This window comes from Hypanus sabinus, assembly GCF_030144855.1.
Source record: "Hypanus sabinus isolate sHypSab1 chromosome 1 unlocalized genomic scaffold, sHypSab1.hap1 SUPER_1_unloc_1, whole genome shotgun sequence".
NCBI classification, from domain to species: domain Eukaryota; kingdom Metazoa; phylum Chordata; class Chondrichthyes; order Myliobatiformes; family Dasyatidae; genus Hypanus; species Hypanus sabinus.
This window is the reverse complement of record NW_026778903.1, coordinates 915,775-942,856: the sequence shown is the minus strand read 5'-3', so window position 1 is coordinate 942,856 and position 27,082 is coordinate 915,775. Positions and strand designations below refer to the sequence as shown.

The following is a 27,082-nucleotide window of genomic DNA, read 5'->3' as shown; positions in this document are numbered from 1 at the left end:
GGAAGTGGCTCGGGTTATGCAGTATTGAGTCACGTGGCCCGTGATGCAAACGACAAAACGGAGCGATTTCGCAGGAGATACCTTGGAATTAAACCCTGCCTTTTCGAGTTCACGGGATCATTCCTTTGGTGAATGTGCTCACACGGAGTATCAGATCAGATGGAGGACGTGACTACCAAGGGAAGGTATGTAGTGTCCGGGACGGGAATGCATTATGTTGGCGATGGAGGAGTAGCGGTTTCAACCTGAGGAGGTACAGTGACTACCGTTTGGAACGGGGGTCGGTGGCAACTCGGGATCCCAGCGAGGGAAACGTGGGCATATATTGCCTGTTGCGATGCGAAACTGGAGATGGGAAATGGTACAGAGAACAAAACAGGGTTAAAGGGGGCTGAACTAATTAAACCCCCAACTAATTAAATCCCCGCCTGACTAAACCTGTGACTATCCCGGCCGCCTCCCCCCTCACCCCACCTGTTTATTCCTCTTGTTCTCCTAATTCCCTTTTCCCCCTGTTTCTCGAGCTCCCCTGTCTGAGTGTCGGCGCGGCGGGCAGAGAGCGTTTCCTTTGGTTCTCCCGGGCTTCCACGTGACTCTCATATAAACGGCAGCATAAATATACCGGCTTTCCATCCACTCATCACCATTTCGTTGCTTCAGCCAGTGTGACTCCGATTTCTGCGGCTTCTTCTCTATGTGCTTCTTATCTCTGCGGTTTCTTCTCTGTGTGTTTCTTATTTCTGCGGCTCTTTTCCTGTGCCTTTTCCTACACGCCCCCCCCCACCCGACAGCTCCTGTGGCTCCTCCCACAGACCCCTGTATAAAGGCGATTGGAGGTACTGAGTCTCCAGGATGTTGCATGTTTGCTGCTGACGGTGCTTTCTTCCAACCAATAAAAGTCTACCTTAGCTCACGTCTACGAGAGTTATTGATGGTGCATCACCCTGTGCCTCTTTTGCCCCTCTTGCTCATCCCCTCTGCCCGCCCCTCCCACCTCTCTCGCTCCCATAAACATAATCAGGGTCCCCTCAGCTTGCACCAACGCGACTTCTCCCTGTAACTCGTGCCCCTGTTCTCCCACGCGATCCACATCGCGAATCCACCCACCCACATTTTTATTCAGGTCATTTGGAGATCCCAGTATTAATCCCTGCAGAACACCTCAAGTCGAAGACCTCCGGAGACAATCAACCACTCCCTGCTCTCTTCTGTGGGGCAACACCATACTGAATCCAAGTGGTAAATTCTTGCATCCTAATCTTCTGGATGACCCTCCCACGAGGGGTTTGCCAAATGGCTTACTGAAATCCAGGTAGAGATCTTACACACTCCAACTTTGTCAATCATCTTCATCGCCTCCTTCAAAAATACAGTAACCTCAGTGAGACTCAATTTCCCCGACACAGTACCAGGCTGACTGTCCCTAATTAGGCCACGGTTACACAGAAACATTTCAGATCAGTGGGAGCATTGGGAGGGATTAGAAAACTGGCTAGACTGGTTCCGAACTCAAACTCTGGGTGCCGTTGACAGTTCCTGTCTGAGGTGGGATCAGATTATCAAAGTTCACTCCTCACCTCAACCTTTCTTCCACCTCAGGTCCATCGCAGTCTGTGTGTGGTTGGTCATGGTCGGAATTGCTGCTGGTAAGTAGGGTAGAGTCACACAGTGTGGAGGGAGATTCTCCTTTTGTCCAGGGTGGAGGGAGCTTTACTGTGTGTACGTTCACTGTCCCATCACACACTTCCAGGGTAGAGGGAGCTCCGCTCTGTGTCTGACCCCGGGAGTGTGTGATGGGACAGTGTGGATGGAGCTCCACTCTGTGTCTGACCCTGGGAGTGTGTGATGGGACAGTTTGGAGGGAGCTTCGCTGTGTGTCTGACCCCGGTGGTGTGTAGAGGGAGCGTCACACTGTATCTAACCCTGGGAGTGTGTGATGGGACACTGCAGAGGGAGATTCACTCTTGTGTCTGACCCTGGGAGTGTGTGGGGGGAGCTTCACTCTGTCTAACCCCAGGGGTACATGATGGGATGCTGTAGAGGGAACTATGTCTAACCCTGGGAATGTCGATGGAGATTCACTCTGTATCTGAGCCTGGAGGTGTGTGAGGGGATGGTGTGTGGGGAGCTTCGCTCTGTGCCTGACCCCGGGAGTGTGTGATGGGACGGTGTGGAGGGAGATTCACTCTATGTCTGACCCTGGGAGCGTGTGATGGACGGTGTAGATGGAGATTCACTCTGTGTCTGACCCCGGGAGTGTGTGATGGGACGGTGTGGAGGGAGATTCGCTCTATGTCTGACCCTGGGAGTGTGTGATGGAACAGTGTCGATGGAGATTCATTCTGTGTCTGAGCCTGGGGGTGTGTGATGGGACGGTGTGGAGGGAGCTTCACTCTATGTCTGACCCTGGGAGTGTGTGATGGAACATGTCGATGGAGATTCATTCTGTGTCTGACCCTGGGAGTGTGTGATGGAACAGTGTCGATGGAGATTCATTCTGTGTCTGAGCCTGGGGGTGTGTGAGGGGACGGTGTGGAGGGAGCTTCACTCTGTGTCTGACCCCGGGAGTGTGTGATGGAACAGTGTCGATGGAGATTCATTCTGTGTCTGACCCTGGGAGTGTGTGATGGAACAGTGTCGATGGAGATTCATTCTGTGTCTGAGCCTGGGGGTGTGTGATGGGACAGTGTGGAGGGAGTTTCACTCTATGTCTGACCCTGGGAGTGTGTGATGGAACAGTGTCGATGGAGATTCATTCTGTGTCTGAGCCTGGGGGTGTGTGATGGGACGGTGTGGAGGGAGCTTCACTCTATGTCTGACCCTGGGAGTGTGTGATGGAACAGTGTCGATGGAGATTCATTCTGTGTCTGACCCTGGGAGTGTGTGATGGAACAGTGTCGATGGAGATTCATTCTGTGTCTGACCCTGGGAGTGTGTGATGGAACAGTGTCGATGGAGATTCATTCTGTGTCTGAGCCTGGGGGTGTGTGAGGGGACGGTGTGGAGGGAGCTTCACTCTGTGTCTGACCCCGGGAGTGTGTGATGGAACAGTGTCGATGGAGATTCATTCTGTGTCTGACCCTGGGAGTGTGTGATGGAACAGTGTCGATGGAGATTCATTCTGTGTCTGAGCCTGGGGGTGTGTGATGGGACAGTGTGGAGGGAGCTTCACTCTATGTCTGACTCTGGGAGTGTGTGATGGAACAGTGTCGATGGAGATTCATTCTGTGTGTGATGGGATGGTGTGGAGGGAGTTTCACTCTTTGTCTGACCCCGGGAGTGTGCGATGGGACAGTGTAGAGGGAGCTTCACTCTGTGTCTGACCCTGGGAGTGTGTGATGGAACAGTGTCGATGGAGATTCATTCTGTGTCTGAGCCTGGGGGTGTGTGAGGGGACGGTGTGGAGGGAGCTTCACTCTGTGTCTGACCCCGGGAGCGTGTGATGGAACAGTGTCGATGGAGATTCATTCTGTGTCTGAGCCTGGGAGTGTGTGATGGGATGGTGTGGAGGGAGTTTCACTCTTTTTCTGACCCCGGGAGTGTGCGATGAGACAGTGTAGAGGGAGCTTCACTCTATGTCTGACCCTGGGAGTGTGTGATGGAACAGTGTCGATGGAGATTCATTCTGTGTCTGAGCACGGGAGTGTGTGATGGGACGGTGTGGAGGGAGCTTCACTCTATGTCTGACCCCGGGAGTGTGTGATGGAACAGTGTCGATGGAGATTCACTCTGTGTCTGACCCCGGGACTGTGTCATGGGACGGTGTGGAGGGAGATTCACTCTGTGTCTGACCCCGGGAGTGTGTGATGGAACAGTGTCGATGGAGATTCATTCTGTGTCTGAGCCTGGGGGTGTGTGATGGGACAGTGTGGAGGGAGCTTCACTCTATGTCTGACCCTGGGAGTGTGTGATGGAACAGTGTCGATGGAGATTCATTCTGTGTCTGAGCCTGGGGGTGTGTGATGGGACAGTGTGGAGGGAGCTTCACTCTATGTCTGACCCTGGGAGTGTGTGATGGAACAGTGTCGATGGAGATTCATTCTGTGTGTGATGGGATGGTGTGGAGGGAGTTTCACTCTTTGTCTGACCCCGGGAGTGTGCGATGGGACAGTGTAGAGGGAGCTTCACTCTGTGTCTGACCCTGGGAGTGTGTGATGGAACAGTGTCGATGGAGATTCATTCTGTGTCTGAGCCTGGGGGTGTGTGAGGGGACGGTGTGGAGGGAGCTTCACTCTGTGTCTGACCCCGGGAGCGTGTGATGGAACAGTGTCGATGGAGATTCATTCTGTGTCTGAGCCTGGGAGTGTGTGATGGGATGGTGTGGAGGGAGTTTCACTCTTTTTCTGACCCCGGGAGTGTGCGATGGGACAGTGTAGAGGGAGCTTCACTCTATGTCTGACCCTGGGAGTGTGTGATGGAACAGTGTCGATGGAGATTCATTCTGTGTCTGAGCCTGGGAGTGTGTGATGGGACGGTGTGGAGGGAGCTTCACTCTATGTCTGACCCCGTGAGTGTGTGATGGAACAGTGTCGATGGAGATTCATTCTGTGTCTGAGCCTGGGGGTGTGTGAGGGGATGGTGTGGAGGGAGATTCACTCTGTGTCTGACCCCGGGAGTGTGTGATGGGACGGTGTGGAGGGAGCTTCACTCTATGTCTGACCCCGGGAGTGTGTGATGGAACAGTGTCGATGGAGATTCACTCTGTGTCTGACCCCGGGACTGTGTCATGGGACAGTGTGGAGGGAGATTCACTCTGTGTCTGACCCTGGGAGTGTGTGATGGGATGGTGTGGAGGGAGATTCACTCTGTGTCTGACTCCGGGAGTGTGTGATGGGACGGTGGGGAGGGAGATTCACTCTGTGTCTGACCCCGGGAGTGTGTGATGGGACGGTGTGGAGGGAGATTCACTCTGTGTCTGACCCCGGGAGTGTGTGATGGGACGGTGTGGAGGGAGATTCACTCAGTGTCTGACCCCGGGAGTGTGTGATGGAACAGTGTCGATGGAGATTCACTCTGTGTCTGACCCCGGGACTGTGTGATGGAACAGTGTCGATGGAGATTCACTCTGTGTCTGACCCCGGGAGTGTGTGATGGAACAGTGTCGATGGAGATTCATTCTGTGTCTGAGCCTGGGAGTGTGTGAGGGGACGGTGTGGAGGGAGATTCACTCTGTGTCTGACCCCGGGAGTGTGTGATGGAACAGTGTCGATGGAGATTCATTCTGTGTCTGAGCCTGGGGGTGTGTGAGGGGATGGTACGGAGGTGAAGGTGGGGAAGTGAGGATGACTCCCCACAACCCCAGTGACCAGGGGCGCTCTTCTACCGACAGGTCAGCGTGGCATCTGCCGTTTCACTCCGGATACCAGCTCTCTCAGCTGCTCCTGCGTCCCGAACGTTGGTCAAAGCCTGCACCTTCACAGCCTCCGAAGACCTATAGACGTTTGCCTCAAAGGCAACGGAGACAGACTGTGCTGTCGGAACAGCAGCCAGGCCTGGGTAGATGTCAGCCATGTTAAACTGATCTACAGCTGGGCTATGAACCACACTGTCTACTGTGAATTTGGCTTCGGCTTCGGCTTGTCAGGTAAGTGGCAGGGAGAGGTGAGTTGTGTCCAGTGAGAACCCAGTACTCTAGGATCCCACCATTCTGAGGATTTTTCATCTGGAAATGTTTCTTTTGCCTCCCACCACATCACGAGAGCCTGTAGTTTCCTGTGCTGCACTCAGACTTGGAACTGTTCGTTAAACACCCAACCACCCCAATCCTTTCTGTCCATATCAGTCCTTTCCCAGCACGTTAATGTGTCTACCTAAGAACTTCCAAAATGGCTCTATGACGTCCATCTCCACCACAACCCTGGCAGCTCATTGCAGGCACACAGCACTTGCCAGGCTTGGATAAACGTGTGCATACAAGTGTTGGACATTTAGATACGGTGGAAGAGACAATGCACCTCTGATCCTCATAAACTCATCAGTTTCTATCTCAGTTGTTCCAGAGAAAACAATCCAAGTTTATCCATTCTTCCTCCCCACGCCCCGCCCCCCAGCAGGTTGAGACTCGCTTCCTTGGTGTGTAGGGGGCTGGGGTTTGACCTTGCAAAGTTCAGTGGAAATTTATTACCAAGGTACACGTGTACCACCAAATACCACTTTGAACTTATTTTCTTACAGGCATTAACAGAAATACAATAGAATCACTGAGAAACTATACACAGATACTGATAAAACAACCAATATACAAAAGACAAACTGCAAGTAGGAAAGAAATACGATGAGTAAATAATTCTGAGCAATTTGCACAAAATGCCGAAGGAACTCAGCTGGCCAGGCAGCGTCTGTGGAAAAGCATGAACAGTGGACATTTCTCCCGGTATACAGAAGGCCACATCAGGAGCACCGGATAGACTCGCAGGGAATGTTTACCCATGTGTGGGTGCACACATTTATGCCACTAGCGCACAAAGGAATCTAAACTGCACACAAGAGGTTGTCACTCTCAACCTCATTGGCAAGTTAATTATGTTTCACAGATCTACACAATTACATTTCCTTTTCCGGTTTCTGTTGCGGACGGCGTTGATGACGTGGAGTTTACGATGGTTTTACTGCAGATTTTTAGAGCTGGCTTATTTGTACTGTTTTTATTGAAATTATTCAGAAGACAAGTGGACAAGGGAGTCACATTTCACTGGAGAGAAAATGCACTTGGTGGTGCTATCCTGTTGGAGATGGCAAATATTGGAGTATTATGTGCTGGATACAGACCCTTGTGGTTGGTGGGGACGAGAAACCCTAACCCTGGTGTGGTGGAGGGAGGGCAGGTGTGCACAATGTGGAAGAGATTTTGGGGAGGGCAGAGTTGATGTCATGAATGGAAGACCCTTTCTTTGAAGGAGGAGGACATCTCACTGTCTTGGAATGAAAAAGCCTCATCCTGAGAACAGATATGGCGGAGTCAGAGGAACTGGGAAAAGTGGACGGCATTTTTTCAAGTGACAGGTTGGGAAGAAGAGCAGTTCCAATAGCTGTGAGAGTCAGTGGGTTTATAAAAGATAGCAGTAGATACAAAGCAGTAGATTCCAAAGATCGGGAACAGGGAGGGAGGTGTCAGAAATGAACCAAGTAAATTTGAGGGCAGAGTGGGAGTTGGAGGCAAAGTTGGTGAAATTGATGAACTCAGCGTGGGTGCAGGAAGCCGCACCGATGCCGTTGTCAGTGCAGGGTAAGAAGAGTGGGGGAGCGATGTCGGCACGGAACATGAATTGTACCACATAACTGACTTCTTGTCGGCTATGGCTGGGATCCGTGTGAGTGCCCCGGCTACACTGTGGGTTTGAAGGAAGGAGCCAAAGCAGAAGTTGTTGAGGGTGAGGACCAGTTCCGCCTGATTGAGGAGTGGTGTTGGAGGGGATCTGCTTGGGTCTGGTGTCCAAGAAGAAATGGAGAATTTAAGGCCCTTCTGATGGGGAGGACAGAAGTGTACAGGGACCGGATATCCACAGAGGAAATGAGACGATCAGGACGAGAGATCTTAAAGTCATTGTAAAGATCGAAACTGTGTGAAGCATTACAGATGTAGGTAGGAAGAGACTGAACCAAGGGGGATAAAACAGAATCGAGGTATGCAGACGTGAGTTCAGACCAGCATTCCTCGTGATGTGTTCAGCAGGTAGATTAAATAAGTAGGGTGACAGTGTTCAGCCTTGTCGTACTCCTTTCCCTGTCTTGAAACAGTCTGTTGTTCCGTGTTCAGTTCTGACTGCCGTGATCTTCGTACAAGTTTCTCATAAGGCAGATCAAGTAGATAACAAACTCTGGCAAGAAGGCATTAGGGGGCACTCTTTCATGACCGCTGATCACAGTACACAGTTCTTTCAATGCCTGCCTGACAATGGCCAACGGTGAAATGTTCATCACCAGGACGATGGTGGAAAACTCCATCGGTAGATAAAATGGACGTCACTTGACTGTTTCATGTTCCAGCTTGTCTGAGCAGGACTGAGACGGAACTGTCATGTCTGTGCAGCACAATGATTTAATCAGGAAATAACACAATCTGACTCCTCTTCCTTTTGGAGACTCCATTGTCCTGTCCTTGCAGTAGACGGTGAAATCCTCGGGAGTCGGCCTCCACTGAAATCACAGGGTGGTCGGTGTTTTGGGGGTATGTGAAAGTGCCTCGGATGTTCCCTCTGAGGTGTGCACGCGCACGCATCATTTGCTACTAGCGCACAGGAATTTCAACTGCGCACAAAAGGTTGTCACCCTCTACCACATTAGCATGTTAAGTATGTTTCACCATTGTATTTCCTTTTCTGGTTTCTGAAGTGGACAGTGTTGACAGTGTGGAGTTTGCGATGATTTGCCTGCAGATTTTACAACTGGCTTATTTATACTGTTTTTATTGAAGAAATTATTCAGTATCCACAAATTGTTGTCACTGGGCAAAAAAGATTGTACAGCATATGATTTTTACACACACTGGTCTTTACGAATTAATGAGGACATTGGGAACTTCCATGTCTTTCTTCAGTCAAAGTGACCATAAGAGCCATTGTTCTCATGAAACCATGTCACACATGTTGCTTGGTTTTGCTTTGCAAGTGTTTCAAATTGTGAGGGGCATAGATAGACTAAATGTCCTCAGTTGTCTTCCCAGCAGTAAGGAATAAACAGCTGGGACAGAAGTCGGGAACCTGCTGAGAGACAGGTCAGGTGTATTCATGTCTGGAGCTCAAGGATGCTACTAGAAGTGCAGATATCATCTCCGGAAAGCCATCTCTTGGGTGAAATGGAGATTCCAGAGTAGACTGGAATCAACGAAGGACACTTAACAGGTGTGGCAAGGTTTGAATACTGTAACCTCCTACAAAGTTAAATCTTGCAACATACAGGACAGAGCTTCGCTTCCAGATGAGCTCAATGCCTTCTGTATTCGCTTTCTCCACGAGAGCAAGGAGGAACCATTGTGCACCCCCATGTCTCCCGATGACCCTTTGCTCTCAGTACCATCGGGAGAGTGCATCCAAGAAAAGCATCCAAGATCTGGACTGAGTACTGAAGGTGCTGGGCCATCTGAAAGCTGAAGAGTTAAAACTTTCCCTCGACGTGCCAGTTCTGAAAGATGTCTGTTAGCTATGTTGAACATGTGCTGTCATGGGATGGAGTAGCTACAGATCTGGCTAAGGTAGAGGTGGTGACCACCTGGCCGTGGCACCGAACCGTGAGCGCTCTGCACTCGTTCCTCGGGTTCTGTGGTTACAATCGGAGGTTTGTGAGGGGCTACATGAAAGTGAGTCACCTGTTGAATCAGCTTCTGTGTGGTTACCCTCCTTTGGGGAAGAAAGGGGGGAGGACACAAGGAGAGGAGTGTAAAGTGTATCTTGGCCCATCAGAGCCTTTTGGACTGAGGTGGGATGTGAAATGTGAGGAGGCCTTTCAGTCTCTGAAGGAGATGCCGATCCAGGCCCCTGTTCTGGCTTTTACAGACCCCTGATTGCGGTATGTACTACAATGGATGTTAGCCAAGAGGGCTTAGGGGGTGTCCTGTATCAGGACCAAGGCACCTGGTTGAGACCTGTTGCATTTGCCAGTTGGAGTCTGTCACCCTCTGAGAAGAACTATTCCACGAATAAGTTGGAGTTTCTGGCGTTGAAGTGGGTGGAGGTGGATAAGCTGAGTGACTACCTCAACAGTAACAAGTTTGAGGTGAGGACGGACATCAATCCCCTAACTTGTATCCTGACCTCGGCGAAACTGGATGCCGTAGGCCGTCGGTGGTTGGCGGCATTACCAACCGGGAAGCCGGAACATTGATGCTGACGCTTTGACCCGATGTGCACAGGAAAGGCTGGGCAGGGACGGAGGGTGGGAGAGTGTTCCTGACCCGGGAGTGAAAGCCGTGTGCCAGTTTGCTATCACAGTGAATGCGGATGAAAAGCAAGGGCAGGATCGAGCGGTAGATCCACTGGGAGCTTCTGATGACTTCATTCCCCAGGTTTACTGTAACCTGACTGCTCTGAAGAAAAATCATCTGCCAGAATTGATTTCTGGGGAAGTGGCTGCTGCTCAGCAAGATGTCCTGGGTGTCAGTGCCATTTGGCAAGCAGTTGAAAAGGGAAACATGACTCAAGCAGAGAAGAGGAAACATTCTGTGGTTCCTCCATTACTGAGAGAATGGCCTTGGTTGGAGTTGAGGAACCAGATCACTCAGTATACTGGGTCACGTCACCTCCAGACCGACCTCGGCATTCCCAGCACTGGTTCTGCCTGAGAAGTTTGGGAGGGTTGTATTACGCTCACTTCATGATGATTCTGGACATTTGGGGGTTGAAAAGACCAATGGATTGTTCAGAGACCAGTTCTGCTGGCCCCGAATGAAGTCGGAGGTCGAAGAATTCTGCAAGTCGTGCATTCGATGCATACGGAGGAAGACGCTGCCTAACGGGCAGCTCCCTTGTCCCACTTGCAGAGTGTGGGGCCCCTGGACCTGGTGTGTATGGATTTCCTGTCAATAGAGTCAGATGTCAGCAATGTGTCATCAGGGATAACTGCACCAGATATGCGAAAGCTTTCCCTACCAAGGAGCAGAGGGTATCCACGGTGGCCAAGGTGTTATGGGAGAAGTATTTCATTTATTATAGTCCCCTGGCGAATACATAGATCAGGGATGAGATTTCAAAAGTGGGCTCATACATGAGTTACTAGCCATGCTTGGAGTTGGAGTTGAGAGGTTGAGGACTATACCAGGTGATCCCCAACACAAGCGGTTCAGTGGGACCTTGTTAGACATGCTCAGAACTTTGGAGATCAGCAGGAAGAACAAGTGGAGTCAACATTTTGGACATCAAAAGAGATGGTGGTTAATTTCAGGAGGGCAGAGAGCGACCACTCCCCGCTGAACATCAACGGCTCCTCGGTAGAGATTGTAAAGAGCACCAAATTTCTTGGTGCTCACCTGGTCCCTCAACACCAGCTCCATAGCAAAGAAAGCCCAGCAGTGTCTCTATTTTCTGCAATGGCTGAGGAAAGTCCATCTCCCACCTCCCATCCTCATCACATTCTACAGGGGTTGTATTGAGAGCATCCTGAGCAGCTGCATCACTGCCTGGTTCGGAAAGTGCACCATCTCGGTTTGCAAGACCCTGCAGCGGATAGTGAGGTCAGCTGAGAAGATCATCGGGGTCTCTCTTCCCGCCATCACGGACACTTACGCTACAAGCTGCATCAGCAAAGGAAACAGCATTTTAAAGGACTCCATGCACCCCCTCATACAATCTCTTCTCTCTCCTGTCGTCTGGGAAAAGGCTCCAAAGCATTTGGGCTCTCACGGCCAGGCTATGTAACAGTTTCTTCTCCCACGCTATCAGACTCCTCAATAGCCAGAGTCTGGACTGACACCTTGCCCTATTGTCCTGTTTATTATTTGTTGCAATGCCTGCACTGTTTTAGTGCAAGTTATGTAGTCCTGTGTAGGACTGTAGTCTAGTGTAGTTTTCTGTGTTTTTTTACGTAGTTCAGTCTAGTTTTTGTACTATGTCATGTAACACCATGGTCCTGAAAAGCGTCTCATTTTTACTTTGTACTGTACCAGCAGTTATGGTCGAAATGACAATAAAAGTGACTTGACTTGATCTGGTCCACTGCTACAACTGTACCCAAAATGAAGCTACCGGGTACTCACCATATTACCTGATGTTTGGTTGAGAGGTTGCCCATTGACCTTTGTTTTGCGACTGACAAAGGTGACTTACCACCAAAGACTTATCTGAAGTATGTGTCTGATATGAGAAGGGAGCTGATGTTATGGCTGCCAAGCAGAATCAAAAAAAAGTAAGAGGATGTATCATCAAAAGGTGAGGTTCTCAAAACTCATGCCAGGAGACCGTGTAAAGAATTTGGAGCTACCTGGAAAGCATAATTTGGCCAACCACTAGACGGCTATGCCCTGTGTGGTGGAGAGTCAGATGCCAAGCATACCAGTTTTCTGGGTGAAACCAGAGGATAGGAATAGGCCTGTCAACATTCTCCATCAGAACCACCTGGGGGACAAGAGGTTCAGGTTGACCCAGAGCCTACAGCTAGTAAGAGGACTCTGAAGCAACGCGGAGCGACTACAGGACCGACTGAAGGAGAGATTAGGCAAGACCCCACCCCTGAGTTGGATACTGATTCAGAGGATGAGGGACTGGGGGTGTGCTATATGCTGCCTTTTGCTAACTCCCCACTGATTGAGGAAGAGACTCCCAACTTTGCTCATGCTGAGTCCAGTGAAATGGTTTCTCTGTAACAGCAGTGTTTCAGTTATGATAAGAGATAACGGGGCCTTTGAAATGGGGTCGGGAGTTGACGATGTCCGGGGAAAATCGATGGAGAATGGACGGGAAAATCATGAGCTCCAACGTGCGCACTAGACTGTTTCATTAAAATGGACCCTTTTCCTTTTTGTTCTCTTTACTAACCCTAAAGTCAAATCACAAATTATAAAGCTCTAATTGCATATGGTGTACTGTTTGTAATTTCATGGTACTGATTTGTAACATCATGCAGCATCCGCACAAATGAGATTTCACAAGTTTGGCGGGCCGGAGAGAGTCTTCCCCTAGAGTAACGCCGTTTGCCGCACCCGAGGGTTCCACTTGTATGTACTCTGATAATAAATTTACTTTGAACTTTGTTTTACAGATGTGGAGTGTTCTGGGCAGGGGACCATGGCAACCCAGATGTCGAACTCGCCACTGATGAATTCTAGGAAGCCAGTCTCCAGCAGAATGGGGGGATGGGATGGAAGGAAGATGCTGAACTCCACGAATGCGGCTGGGCGGTCAGTAGCTCAAGGTGAGGCTTCACTTTCTGTGCAAGGGGATTGAAGTTGAGTTGCCGGCGTCCATTTCAGAGTTGGGGGGGAGGGGTTGAATGGCCCTCAGGAATCTCCCATCTTCCACCCCTGGATCTCAGCCCTTCTCCCACCCCATTCTCCTATAGCTGTACTGTAGGGGGCAGTTTTATCGACTGGGTCACTGATTAGCCCATCAGATCTGCTGCTCTATTCAGTCATGGCTGCTTTTTCCTCAACCCCATTCTCCCGCCTTCCTCCAGTAATCCTTAACATCCTCACAAACCCCTATCAATGTCTGCTTTGAATATTTAAATGTCTTGGCCTCCTCAGGCAATAAATTCAGCTTTGCCACACCCTGGCTTTAGAAATTCCTTCTTGTCTCAGTTCCATAGTGAGTTCCCTTTACCCTGAGGGCGTGCTGTCAGCTCCTGGACTCCTGCAGGAGAGGCTGGAGACATTTCCACTCTACCCAGGCACTATCCAGCAGGTTTCAATGAGATCCAACCACTTTCCACCATCCTCCTGAACTCCATCCTCCCTAATGGCACCCTTCCTTACTGACCAAAACTAACACAGTATTGCAAGCACATGCAAAATCCTGGAGTCACGCACTGCCAAACTCCAAATGCAGCCTCACCAATGCCTTTTTACAAATACAATGCAATGGCCCAGTCTCTATCTCAGTGACCCAGTCGATAAAGGCCAGTGTCGACCACCTTCACCATGCTGTCCAGCTGTGGACGGCGGATCAGGCAGCAGGGGGAGGGATGATTAACACACTGTTCCACAGGCTATATTGTACTGAATGTCTCTGATTATGACATTTCCATTCTCCAGTGACGATGGCAGTTGGTGTTCCTATCGTTCTGTGGTAAGTGACCTCGTCTCTTCCTGGGGATGCCTATTGTGTGCTCTCCCAGCTTCTCAACAGTGGCTTGTCCACACCCCTCCCCATCTTCGTGACATTCTCCATCTCTGTAAACTTGTAAGGTCTCTGCACCACTTCCCATTTATGTGACCCCATACGTCTTCCCCCTCTCCGTGACCCCTTCCAGACCATACACCCCTCCCTGTCTCCCCACAGTGATCAGACTATGAGTGCCCTTCCCCTCCATTCTTCCCAGGTGCTTGTGGGTCGGACGTTTGAAAACTCAAATATTGGCCTGGATGGAGATGCACAGTGAGATCCCACTATCAGCAGTGTTACTGCCTGCTCTGGCAGCACCCCCAAGACTCCAGAGGAATCCAGCCCAGTCTGTGCAATCTCTCCCCAGGACTAACACCCCACCCAGACAAAGTCCTGGTGAATCTCCCCTTCACACAGGGGATCCCTCCCTTGGGTCCACGGACCCCTTGGTTAATGGTATTGGTCCTCTGCATAAAATAAAGTTGAGAACCCCTGTCTTGTTGGTAAACACCTACTTGGGTTTGTCACAATCATTTCTCCCACATTCACATCACATCAGTTGTTATCACATCATGCCTGAAGTACCCTGTGGTTAACCACAAGTCACAGACTTCAATTGGAAAAGCATCCTCCCAGCACTCCCCTCTTTGTCTCCAATCATCTGCCAATTATCCAATTCAACTTGGACACCAAGTGCCTTCTGGACTTGCTCTCCACCAACACCACCCCCTCCCCGCCCACAAACCAATCAAAGACCTTCCCAAAGTGTTTCTGAGTAAAATATACGTCATGGCCCTGGTCAACTTATCCGAGTCACCACCTCATTAAATCTCAGGCAAATTAGGGGGAGAGTGTGATAGGAAATGCTCTGTTACCAACTCTGTTATAAGAATTAACCTTAATTAATAATAATAATAATAATAATAATGACGAGTTGGGTACAGAAAAACATGTATTTCCTCACAATTAACTTTATTGGTTTGACTAACAAACACATGGGTTGCTAACCCCATTTCCAACCCTCCTGCTCTCGGGGCTGGGTTAGGGATCATCATGGTAGATGTGTTGGCTTTACGACAGTTATTTAGTTTATAATATTTTCGCTTAGTAATTCATTTGTTAGTATTTTCTAGTTAGAATTAGAAGTGTTTAAAGTATATTCATTGCATGTAAAAAATATCGGCATGCGATGACGTCACATCCGGTTTCGCCACGTCTTGTGGGAAAATACCGGTTTGAGATCAACACGAGGGTGGGGGGCTCACCACGAGGCACACCTGAGCAGGGTTGTTTGTATGCATTAGAAATCACAGTGAGAGCAACGCTGTAAGTTAATAGATAATCGATATATTGAACTAAGATGTTAACGCCGATCCTGTTAAAAGTAACGACGGTCGATAATGTTTATGTTTTCGTTAGTTAAAGAGTTGCGGATAGTTTGCATTGAAGTGTATTTAAAGTAGTCAATGGCATAGGTAAACTCTGCCTGTATACTTCACCTTAATGTAATGTAGTTATAGTCACTTTTACAAGTATTTACAATGGAAATGTGATATTAAGAAAGGAACAAATACTGTATCAATCTTGTATTGTTTTATCAACAGTTTTCACCATATGTTAATGTGAAGAGTGAACAGTAAATGGTTAATCTTACTGCAAACTGGTTTTCATTGACTGTGGTTTATCTCGACGTTTAATTCGGCGTTCGTTACACCAGAAGGAGAACGTTACAGGATCATCATGGTAGAGTTACATTCATCTGTTCTATATTTCTGTTCCTGGCCTGGCGTGCAGTAATCCAGAGATCGCTACCTTCAAGGTCCTGGTTTCCAGCCTCTTTCCAAACTCCCTAAGCTCACCGTGTGGATCCTCTTCCCCTCTTTCTCCCGAGATCATTTCCCTGCTCCTCGGGAATATTCTGCAGCCACCCTAAGACGTCCTCGACCCTGGCACCTGGGCAGCAACACCATCCCACTGTCCCTTTCTCAGCCCCAGAATCTCCTGTCCGTCCCCAGTAACTAGTGAGTCTCCTATCCCTGTCTCACTTTGCCCTTCAGATTAACATACAGATAAAGGTTAAAGATTACCTTTATTTGTCATGGGTACATCCAAACAAGCAGTGAAATGCTTCGTTTGCATAAAACGACCAACGTAGCCCAAGGACGTGCTGAGGACAGCCCGTAACTGCCACCGTGCTTCTGGCACCAACACAGCCTGCCGACTCCTCACGGACACCAGCTCATTGGGCTCTGGAATGTGGGAGGAAACTGGTTCCTTGTCCCGACCATCAAGAGCTGCGCCTGGCCGTGAGGTTCCCTGACTTTCTACATCTCGCAGGAGGGTCTCCGTTCTAGTTGGATCCAGTCATATTGTGACCCAGAGGCTCTTCAAAAGTCAACAATGAGGCCACAAGGCCAGAGAACATGAGAGCAGAATTGGACCACTCAGCCCATCGAGTCTTCCCTACCTTTCCATCAAGGGTGATTTATTATCCCACTCAACTCCGCTTTCCTGCCTTATCCCTGTAACCACTGACTAATCAAAAACCTGTCAACCTTTGCTTTTAAACATAACTCGTTACTGTCCCACTATTGAAAACATCCTCTCCACACCCACTCTATGCAGGCCTTTCAATATTCAAAAAGATTCCTCCTTCATTTTAACCTCCAGTGGGTACAGATTCAGAACCATCAAACGCTCCTCATACCTTAACTTTTATTTCCAGGATCATTTTCGTGAACCTCTGGACCTTCTCTTGACTGTAGCAGTTGATTAGATGTCCATAACAAAAATTCGAGCAAAGTATAGAAACAGCTGTACTACAGTTGCTGAAAATTCAATGAACAATTACTCATACAGGTAATTATATACAGTAAGCATTATAAGCAAGTGCAGGAACGTCAAACTACAGGAAAAAGAACAATGTTTCACTCTAACCCGGCACTACCATGTGCCTGTACTGGAACATCGTCTGAGGCTCATCAATAAAATAAAACATTATAAAACTGTTCTTACCCGCACCTTCTCACTGCTCTCACTCCCCACAGCTGGGCCACTTACTCAGCTTCGTCACGCCAAAGCCTCCAGAGCCGAAACTTCAGCTCCCCACTCCTACAATGGCCACTTCCGAACAGCCGGTCTGCTCGACCCAAACTTTTTTCTATTAGCTATTGTTTCATTACGTTATAACGCAATCACCACTAACAACCAGTTTGCAAATGTGTCTCCTGTATGTTCACTTGAGGTAAAATCCGCCAGCATGTCCACTTGCTCATCGCACCCTCTTCTCGTTCCTGCCACCATGGAGGAGGTACAGGAGCCTGAGGGTGCACACTCAACATTTTCAGATTGACTTCTTCCATTCCACCATCAGATTTCTAATTTGTACAGTAACCCTATCTCCCAAGTTTGATAGATATATATATATTTTGCTCCATTGGTTTATTTTTATATATTGCTTATTTGTAACTCTCTGTATTCCATTGTACTTCTGATTCAAAATGACAAATTTCATAATATATATATATTTATAATTATTTATAATAAATAATTATATATATATATTTATAATTACTTATAATAAATCTGATTCTGAACTACAAAGATGTCATTATGTTCATTTTGTTGTGAGTTATCTATAGGTCTGTCTGATTTACAAAGATTGTGAGGACCAAAGTAGGTCAGGTTTATTGTTCCTTATATCCATCATCACTTTGAATGAGTGTGCAACATTTACAAATGTTTGCACCGCTGAAGGTCTATTCTGTTCCAATTGTATTCCTGCACTATTTGCCCACACATCTTCAAAACAGAAAATTAAATCTGTTGGGGCTCACCCTTTTTCTGTTGGCATTTCTTGACCTCCCCAAAATCACAATGCTGACTGGCCTCTGCTAGGATGATCTCTTTGGCTTGTTCTAGCCATTTCTGCACCCAGGGGTTGCCTTCACCCCTCCGTCTTCTCGCAGGACTCAATCTCCATCTATTCCTGGGGTTCCTGTGAATCGTTGTGTGGGAGTGCACCAGGCGCTACCATAGGCAGCCAGTAGGAGTCGCTGCGCAGTTCCGGGTAAAGAGTTAATGTTTCAAGTTTGTATTCACCAAATGTGGAACTCGAAAGGTTTCCTAATAGGCTAGGGGTGTCACTAATAATACCCCTAATCTCTGCAGGGGTCCTGGGTTTGAGGATCAGTATCTCTCCTACCATTATTTGGGACACCAGTGTGTGGGTTGGACTATCAGGTAGCTCACTCTCCCTGTGGCAATCGCTAGGTCCTGCTACTAGTTCCCTGGACTGAAATCTCCTGTCCGATAATCGCGTTGGCATCGGTTGTGACTGTTCCCTTTCCACGGGGGCAGAAGGATCCCATGTGCTGGATGGGGAAATCTGTTCATATGAGGGAAGCTGGTTCCCGCAATGGGACTGCGACTTTTGTACTTGTCGTTCCAATTACTGGGCTCCGTGTTGTGCAGCGGTCTTAGCAAACATTACTATTTCCATAACTGTGTTTTCCGGCAGCCCGACATCTAGGATTTTAGAATAGAGTCCCACAGGGGGAGAAAGAGTGGGAGGGGAGGAGGGTTTACTTCCAGTTTTTGTATGTTTGCCTCCTCCATCTTAGGTTTAGGTTTTGGTAGCTGATGCCTTTTGGCCACTTCTCCCCACATCAGTATTGTAAATCCCAGTCTGGGTCCCGTCCCCTCCAATGGTCTCACCTTCCCAGTAACGAATGTTCTTTAAATGAAAAGACCATCAATATGGCCGTTCTCCCAAGCTGCATCTGTCTACATCACTAGAAAAGTAATCACATCCCTCCTATCTCCAGTGACCAGCCATACCTTGTTCACCGAGGAGCCCGGAGCCACTGGGGCTGACCCAGAAGTTGCGTAGTCTTATTCTTCCTTGCCCCTTTCTCAGTACATTTATTCATCAGAGCCTTTGTGGGTGGATCGGCAGGCCTCAAGGCTGTGTCTCTTCTCTTTGGAACAGCGCCGGTGGCTTTGGTGAATTTGCTCTCATTACTATCCATTTCCTGTTAGTTTTTGGTCAACCTGTAATCCAATTTAGTTAGTTGTCTGTCACAGTACAACTCCCCTACCCTTTTCTGGACAGAACTTATCTCAATTTTCAAAGTCCCTGTTGTCCTTTAATTTGATTATTCAGTGACCCCGTGGGTCTCGGACCCTGTTTTTCATCTACTGTCTTGCTCCTCTCCGGGAACTCAGGGATGGTCACTGGCCGGGCGAGCCCTTCATCTGCACCAGTCTTGCCCTACTGGTCTTTTCTGCCCTGGAGACTCACAGCAGCTCATGGTCAAACGGTCCCCATGAATGCTTCCCAAGCGTAACTCGCAATTTAATGGTTTGTTGAACTCAGTATAAAAGGGATCCCATCCTCATCGCCAAATAGTTAGGGAAGTGAATTTGCTAAGTAAATTCAATTAAAGTTGCTAGCCACTATATTGGACACAGATTTCGAAGTGACTAGAGAATACCTTTATTTATGAATAAGGGAAGAATGATTCGTCAAGTCTTCCAAAAAATATATTCACAGCCTTTTTTATACTGTACAATCACACAAAGTCAATTACAACAAAGTTAAGCAAACTCAGCTCTGTGTGTCTTATCAATTCCCATAAAAATGCCAGAGCCTGTCTCTTTCCCGCCCACAACACACTGAGATAAGTTGTCAGAACACCATTGAAACTAGGAGGTTTCAATGTACTGGTGAGTTTTTATTATGGAAAATAGAAGTTCATTAAATCCTTAGATCCAGTAAGTCATTAAATTCCAAAAGTATAATGTATCATGTTTTGTATTTTGTACCAGATGGGTGAAGAGCCAGACATACTTTTTAATTGTCTGAAACATGACAGCCCACATGGTCATCTCAGAGGTGTGTGCTCAGCCCACTGCTCTACTCTCTCTAAACCCATGACTGTGTGGCTAGGCACAGCTCAAAGACCATCTATAAATTTGCTGATAACCCAACCATTGTTGGCAGAATCTCAGATTGAGACGAGAGGGTGTACAGGAGCACGATACACCAGCTCGCTGAGAGGTTTTGCAGCAACAGCCTTGCACTCAATGTCAGTGACATGGAAGAGCTGATTGTGGACTTTGGAAGGGTAGACAAGGGGTCACGAACCAATCCTCATAGAGGGATCAGAAGTGGAGAGAGTGAGCAGTTTCAAGTTCCTGGGCGTCAAGATCCCTGAGGATCTAACCTGGGCCCGACATGTTGATGCAGCTATTAAAAGAAGGCAAGACAGCAGCTATATTTCATTCGGAGTTTGAAGAGCTTTGTCAATTAAAACACTGGAAAACTTCTACAGATGTACGGTGGAGAGCATTCTGACAGGCTGTATCACTCTTCAGTAAGGGACCGAAAGAAGCTGCAATAGGATTAGTCAGCTCTACTTTGGGTACTGGCCTCCGTAGTATGCAAGACATCTCCAAGGAGCGGTGGCTCAGAAAAGTGGCATCTATCTTAATGCCCCCCTCACCCAGGAATTGCCCGGTTCCATCAGGAAGGAGGTCCAGAAGCCTGAAGGCACACACTCAGCGATTCAGGAACAGATTCTCCCCATCTGCTATACAATTCATAAATGGACATTTAACCGAGGAACACCACCTCAGTTTTTAAACATATATGATCTTGCACTATCTTGCGATTCGCTGTTTATCTGTCAGCCCTGTTCGGAAACTCTCGAGAGTTTGAATTAACCCCAAGAGCTAACTCCGTTTAATTCCCCTGTGTTTCCGCTTTTCCATTTATTGCTGCACGTCCAGTGGATAGAACACGGCTCGCAGTGAGATTGTCAGCTGGTAGTTTGGAAGGTATTTTATTTTGAAAGTAATGAACAGGAACTTTGTGTTACTACCGCATTCCTCGCCACACAGGAACTGGTTTCCTCTCTGCCTCTCCAGTGAAAACAGGTAAGTAATACATTTGATTTTTGATTGTGTTGTTCGGGCAAGCCTTTGCCCGTAATTGCTTCACCTTTCAGGATGCCCCCGCCTTTCAGGTCTCCTTCACTCCACCCCACGACCGAGGTGGTCTCAGACACGTCCTCAAGTGTTTTTGACCCAGAGGTGTTGCCTGGCCTGCTGAGTTCCTCCGCATTTTATGTGTGTGTGTAACTTGTATTTCCAGCATCTGCAGATTTTGTCTCGTTCCTTCTGTCGCATACAGATTTACATATGTACCATACATGGCACCTGGTCTAACAGTTAGTTTCTGTAGTATCCGCGTTTTACCTGAACGTCAGCAGAGGAAATTACTTTGTGTTATTACGTCCATTTTGTTCTCTGCCACACCTGGATTGCGTTTCTGCGCTTCCCAGTGAAGACAGGTAAATAACAATCGTTTGCTCGGGGGAGCACTGCTGCTGAAACTGACACATCACACACACACTGTACCGTGTTCTGCTCTTCACTCGGCACACCCGTCTCGCGAGATTCCCCCTCCCCTCATCTTCTGTTCCCCATTCAAGCCTCTTACCTCTTCCCACCTGCCTATCACCTCCCTTGTATTCCTCCTCCTCCTCCTCCTCTTTCTGCAATGGCCCACCCTCCACTCCTATCAGATTCCTCCATCTCCAGCCCTTTACATTTCCCACCCACCTGGGTTCACCTAACACCGTCCGCCTATTTCCCTTCCCCTGCCCCAACTTTTTATTCTGGTGTCTCCCTCCTTCTTTTGCAATCCAGTAAAAGGGTCTCGGCCCGAAACGTCGACTGTCTGTTCATTTCCATGGACGCTGCCTGACCTGCTGAGTTAGAGTCAGATAAAACTACAGTATAGGAACAGACCCTTCGGCCATCCACTCCATGCCGACTCTGATCAACCTGCACTCAACCATCACTCTCCACACCCCTTCCAGCCGTAATCCTGTCCATACTCCTTTCAACATTAAAACCAAAATCACTTGCACCACTTGTGCTGGCGGCTCGTACCCACTCCCAGCACCCTCCAGGTGAAGGAGTTTCTCCTCATGTTCCCCTTAAACATTTCACCTTTCATCCTTAACCCATGACCTCTGGTTGCAGTCCCACCCAACCTCAGTGGAAAAAGCCTGCTTACATTCACCCTATCTATACCCCTCATAATTTAAATTCTTTCAGATCTCCCTTCAATCTATTATGTTCCAGGGAATAAACTTCAAACCTATTCCTTATAACTCAGGTAGTCCAGTCCCAGCAAATCCTTGTAAATTTTCACTCTTATTTACATCTTTACTGTAGCTAGGTGACCAAAAGTGCACACAATACTCCAAATCAATCCTGGCCAACCCCTTGTACGACTTCAACATAACATCTCGACTCCTGTGCTCAGTACTTTGGTCTTTGAAGACCAATGTGCCAAAAGTTTTCTTAATGACACTATCTCCCCGTGCCACCACTTTCAATGAATTCTGGGCCTGTATTCCAAGATGTCTTTGTTCACTGGTTTGTCCTCCCAAAGAACACTTTTCTGCATTAAATTGCATCGGCCATCTTTCTAGTTGGTCCAGACCCCACTGCAAGCTTTGGTAGTCATCCTCACTGTCCAGCACACCCCCAATCTTGGTACCATCCGCAAATTTGCTGAACTAGTTAACCACATTATCATCCAGATCATTGATATCGATGAAGAACAACAACGGACCCAGCACTGACCCTGGCGGCCCTCCTGTAGTCACAGGCCTCCAGTCAGAGAGGCAAACGACTGCTGCAATCCTTTGGCTTCTCCCACAAAGTCAGTTCCTGATATAACTTACTACCTCACCTTGAGTGCCAAGCAACTGAACCTGCTTGACCAATCTTCCATGTGGAACCTTGTCAAATGCTTTGTCCATCTGGACAACAGCCACTGCCTTGCCGTCATCAACTTTCATGGTAACTTCCTGAAACCCTCTTTCAGATGAGTTGGATGTAACCTGCTATGCACAAAGCCATGCTGACTACTCCTAATCAATCCAAATACACATTAATCCAGTCTCTTATGATACCTTCCAATAACTTTTCCATCACTGATGTCACGCTCATCAGCTTATAATTTCCTGGTTTATTCGCAGAGCCTTTCTGAAACAGCAGAACACCATTAGCTATCCTCCAGGTATCTCACCCGTCCGCTAAGGACCCTACTCTTTCATTATTTATTGGGAATCGGCCCTTTGGCCTTTCCTGCCGCTCTGACCGGTAACCCCCGATTTAATCCTAGCCTAATCACAGGAAAATTTACGGTGACCATTAACCTACTAACTGATACAACTTCGAACTGTGGGAGGAAATTTGAGCACCCGGACGAAACCCACGTGGTCCCGGGGGAAAAGTACAAATTTCTTACTGACAGCAGCAGAAATTGAACCTGGATCACTGGTGCTGTGAAGCATTGTGCCAACCCTATGCCACTGTCCTTTCCATGGGGTCTGAGGGAACACTTTGTCAGGCCCTGGGGATTTGCTCCAAAACTGCAAACACCTCCTCCCCTGTCACCTGTGTACGGTTGATGACCTCACTGCTACTTTGCCACAATTCTGTAGACCACGTGACATCTCCTGAGTAAATACAGATGTAAAAAATGTCATTTAGGATCTCCCCCGACACTTAACTCCAGGCAGAGGATTTCCAATCTGAGCTTCCAGAGGACCAATTTTATCATTTTGCTCTTAAAGTATCCGTTGAAGCTCTTCGGGGTCTCCTTCGCCTTGTCTGCTAGAGAAGCCTCATGCCTTGTTTTAGCCCTCCTGATTTCATCTACTCCTCAAGTACCTCATTTGTTCCTACCTGCCAGACACCTCTTTTTTCTTAACCAACCCTCAACCTCTCTTGAAAGACAGGGTCTCCTAAACCTATCATCTTTGCCTTTTATTCTGACGGGCACATCAAGCTTTGTACTCTCAAACAACACACACAAAATGCTGGAGGAACTCAGCAGGCCAGGCAGCACCTATGGAAAAAAGGTACAATCAACATTTCAGGCCGAGACCCTTCAGCAGGACGGGAGAAAAAAAGAACTGAGGACTAGGTTTGAAAGGTGGGCAGAGGGGAGCGAGAAACACCAGGTGATAGGTGAAACCTGAAGGGGGAGGGATGAAGTTAAGAGCTGGGAAGTTGATCGGTGAAAGAGACACAGGGCTGGGGAAGGTGGGAGTTTGACAGAAGAGAACAGAACGCCATGGAAGAAAGGAAAGGGGGGAGCAACAGGGGGAGGTGATGCGTGGGCAAGGAGATAAGGTGAGAGGGGAAAGGCCTGCCAAGGTCCTCCAGCACTTTGTGTGTTGCTTGGATTTCCAGCATCTGCAGATTTTCTCGTGTTTGTGATTGGACTCTCAGACTTTCACTTTTGAAGGCATCCTACTTGCCAACTACACCTTCTTTCAGCAGTTTCTGTATGCTGCAATGAAAAGTATTCTTCTGAATTTAACAGCGTTGTGGGAACTTGTTGGTGCGTGGGGCTCTCAGCATGTGGGGTGCTTGTGACACAGTGGCATATGTTCTCTAGTCAACATACCGTCTGCAACTACCCCACATGGGCACAGTGCTATTGCCCCATCAGAGACGCCCCCACACACACAGCCGTCTGATAGGTACCTGTGGTCTGCTGCCCAGTCTCGGTTTACTATTTTCACAGATGTACTGAGATACAGTGAAAAGCTTTGCTTTATGTTTCATCAAGACAGATCATTGCACACGTCAGTATGGTGAGGTAGTTTCGAGGTAAAACAAGGATACAAATCGGGATAAAGCGTTAGTTAGAAAGTGCAGTGCAGGTGGACAACAAGGTGCAAGACCACCGCCAGTTTGTCTGATCTTCACTCTAAATCAGACTCGTGTCAGCTGGTGAGAAGTTAACATCTGCCCGATGGGTGGGAGGCGAGTTCAAGCTCAAGTTAAGGTTTAATGGCATCCAACTGTACCGATGTATACCACCAAATGAAACCACATTCCTCCAGACCAGGGTGTACACACATAACACAAAATAATATTACCACAAATATTCAAAGGTAGAATTTAATATCAGGGAAATGTAAACAATATACATCCTGAAATACTGTTTCTTTGCAACCATCCATGAAAACAGAGCAGTGCCCCAAAGAATGAATGGCGGTTAAATGTTAGGACCTCAAAAGTCACCCGAGATCGTGGAACCCCGATAACGGGTCTCATTCCCTGTAGTCCGGTTCTTCAGACAACTGAAAGGGAAAAACAGAGATGTTAAAGATGGAAATAGGACTGTTTCCAAAGATGCAAGCAAAGGAGTCGCCGTTGGGCGCCATCATCCACTTAGCTCCACCTCCAGTTATTTTATTTGATCAAATATGAAAGTATATTCCAGTGGACTGCTACTCTAACTCCTTTCAGGCGGTCCATGCTGTTAGTCAGTTCTAACTGTGTGTAGACGTTCCCTGGGGATCAATCCAGGCCAACATTCTCACCAGTCTCTCACTGTGACGTCACTTCAGGAAGTAAAGCAGAAAGCAAGGTCACAGGGGCAGGGAGTGGCAAGGGGTTGGAGGTGGTCAAAGGGGGGTGTAGGGAATGGAGGGGAGAGTCAGAGACGGGAGAGATATTGGGTCACAGAGATGGGTCTAGGGGCTGGGGTGGGGGGGGTTACAGAAATGGGAGGAGTCTAGGGGCCAGAGGTTGGGGGGGTTGGTCACAGAGATGTGTTGATGGGGTGTAGGGACCAGAAGAACTCAGATGGGAGGGGTGTAGGGGAAGCCACAGTTGAGGTTCTGGGACAATTGAAAGTTGAGTTTCCCCAGGAAGGAATGAGGTCACTTACCAGCAAATGAGAAAGACAATAACCACAGCAACAAGAACGACTGCCACACCTGAACAGAAATGATATAATTAGAGTGAGTCAACCAAAAACGTACAACATAGTTGTGGGACATCCATTACCCCCGGGGCCTGCTCCACCATCCACACCCATCCCAGATGTACCTTCATCCACACTACAGTCCCATTCACTCTCTATCACCAGTCTTTTGTATTAACAAGCCTATCCATCCCCTTCTTAAATCCCAATAAATTGTTCCCTGAGAGTGGTGATACAGGTAGACAGGATGGTGAAGGTGTTTGGCACATGAGGCTTCGTCATTCGGGGTACTGAGGCCAGGACTTGGGCAGTCACGTTGCAGTTGTACGGGTTGTTAGTGAGCCCAAACTTGGAATATTGTGCTCAGCTTTGGCCAACTTGATATGGGGAAAGTTCCCATGAATTTGGAAAGAGTGCAGGTTGGATCTGAGATGTTGCCGAGGTTCGAGGGACTAAGTTACAGAGTGAGGTTGGGTCTTTATTCTCTGGAGTGTAGGAGACTGAGGAATGACCTTCGAGAGGTGAACAAGATTATGAGGGGCTCAGAGCTGTGGAATTCATTGCCTGCGGACATCGTTACTGGGAAAGCGTACTGAGGGCAGAGATGTGTCTTCTGGTTTAAAACTGCCCCCACAGGAGAGCAATAGGGGAATAGAGTGGAAGAGGGGCTGCAATCCAGTGAGGGAGGAGGAGAGAGGCCACTTACTGTTGGGTGCATTTAACCCCTTCTGAACCAGACACCTTCCAGCCACTCATTTCAAGTCCAAGTTTCAGGATGAGAAACCTCACCTACAGTCCACCCAGCCACACTCTTAGTTGTATTCGGCACTTCTCCTCCGTCCGATTCATTCGTCCAGGCAGTCACTGGCTCCAGAGTCGTCACTTGTGTGTTATGTCTGGGGCATTCAATGTTTTTCCATCTTGATGACATGTTTCCTAGAGCAAGGTGATCAAAGCTGAACACAATCGTCCAATGCTTTGTGCAAGGCTCATGTCCCAATCCTTACTCCAAACCCCCTCCACACAATCTTTCTGACATTTATCCCTTTCCCTCACCCTTCACATTCTCTGGGGCAGAGTATTGACGGTACCGTCTTCTAGTAGAAATGACTGACCTCGATCCTGTAACTCTCTCCCCTCCATTGAAATGATGACAGCCCTACAGTAATCATTACACCACAGAGTTGTCCATTAAGTATCCAATAACCCGCCATGCCCCTCAGCTGGAAGATGAGCTAATCTTCCAGACTTCTGGATGTTATTCTCAACTCTTATTTAGCTTGATTGTTACAAAGTACTAGAACACATTTTCCAGTAAAACAATTTACAGAAATGTAGTCAGAATATTTTTCCCAGAGACTTTACAATGAGTGTTTAAAAAGCTTACGGACCTAAAAGCTTTTTTAAGCATACAAAGAGTAAAAGAGTCAAGGGTCGATATAGCACCATTACAAAATGACTCTGGAGATATTGTGATGAGAGACACAGAGATGGCAGAGGAACTGAATGCATATTTTGCATCAGT

At 48.0% G+C, this 27,082-nt stretch overlaps 1 protein-coding gene across 2 annotated transcripts; it reads left to right on the top strand.

Annotated features, from left to right (window-relative positions):
* The first annotated feature begins 1,409 nt into the window (after positions 1–1,409).
* Positions 1,410–15,401, top strand: LOC132385363 (uncharacterized). 2 transcript variants are annotated; one of them, XM_059957403.1, is made up of 4 exons: positions 1,410–1,646; positions 12,688–12,840; positions 13,679–13,712; positions 13,966–15,401. In XM_059957403.1, the coding sequence occupies exons 1-4, from the start codon at positions 1,628–1,630 to the stop codon at positions 14,342–14,344; spliced, it is 585 nt and encodes a 194-aa protein (XP_059813386.1). In that variant the 5' UTR covers positions 1,410–1,627; the 3' UTR covers positions 14,345–15,401. The 2 variants fall into 2 exon arrangements, with proteins under 2 accessions (XP_059813386.1, XP_059813387.1); XM_059957404.1 differs by lacking the exon at positions 1,410–1,646 and adding an exon at positions 5,511–5,584 and having other exon boundaries at positions 15,353–15,401.
* Positions 15,402–27,082: the final 11,681 nt, after the last annotated feature.

Excerpts from the sequence above, each read along its gene's own strand:
- LOC132385363 (XM_059957403.1), top strand. Across the intron at positions 12,841-13,678 it reads TGGGCGGTCAGTAGCTCAAG|TGACGATGGCAGTTGGTGTT; the intron begins GTGAGGCTTCAC and ends TCCATTCTCCAG. Across the intron at positions 13,713-13,965 it reads GGTGTTCCTATCGTTCTGTG|GTGCTTGTGGGTCGGACGTT; the intron begins GTAAGTGACCTC and ends CATTCTTCCCAG.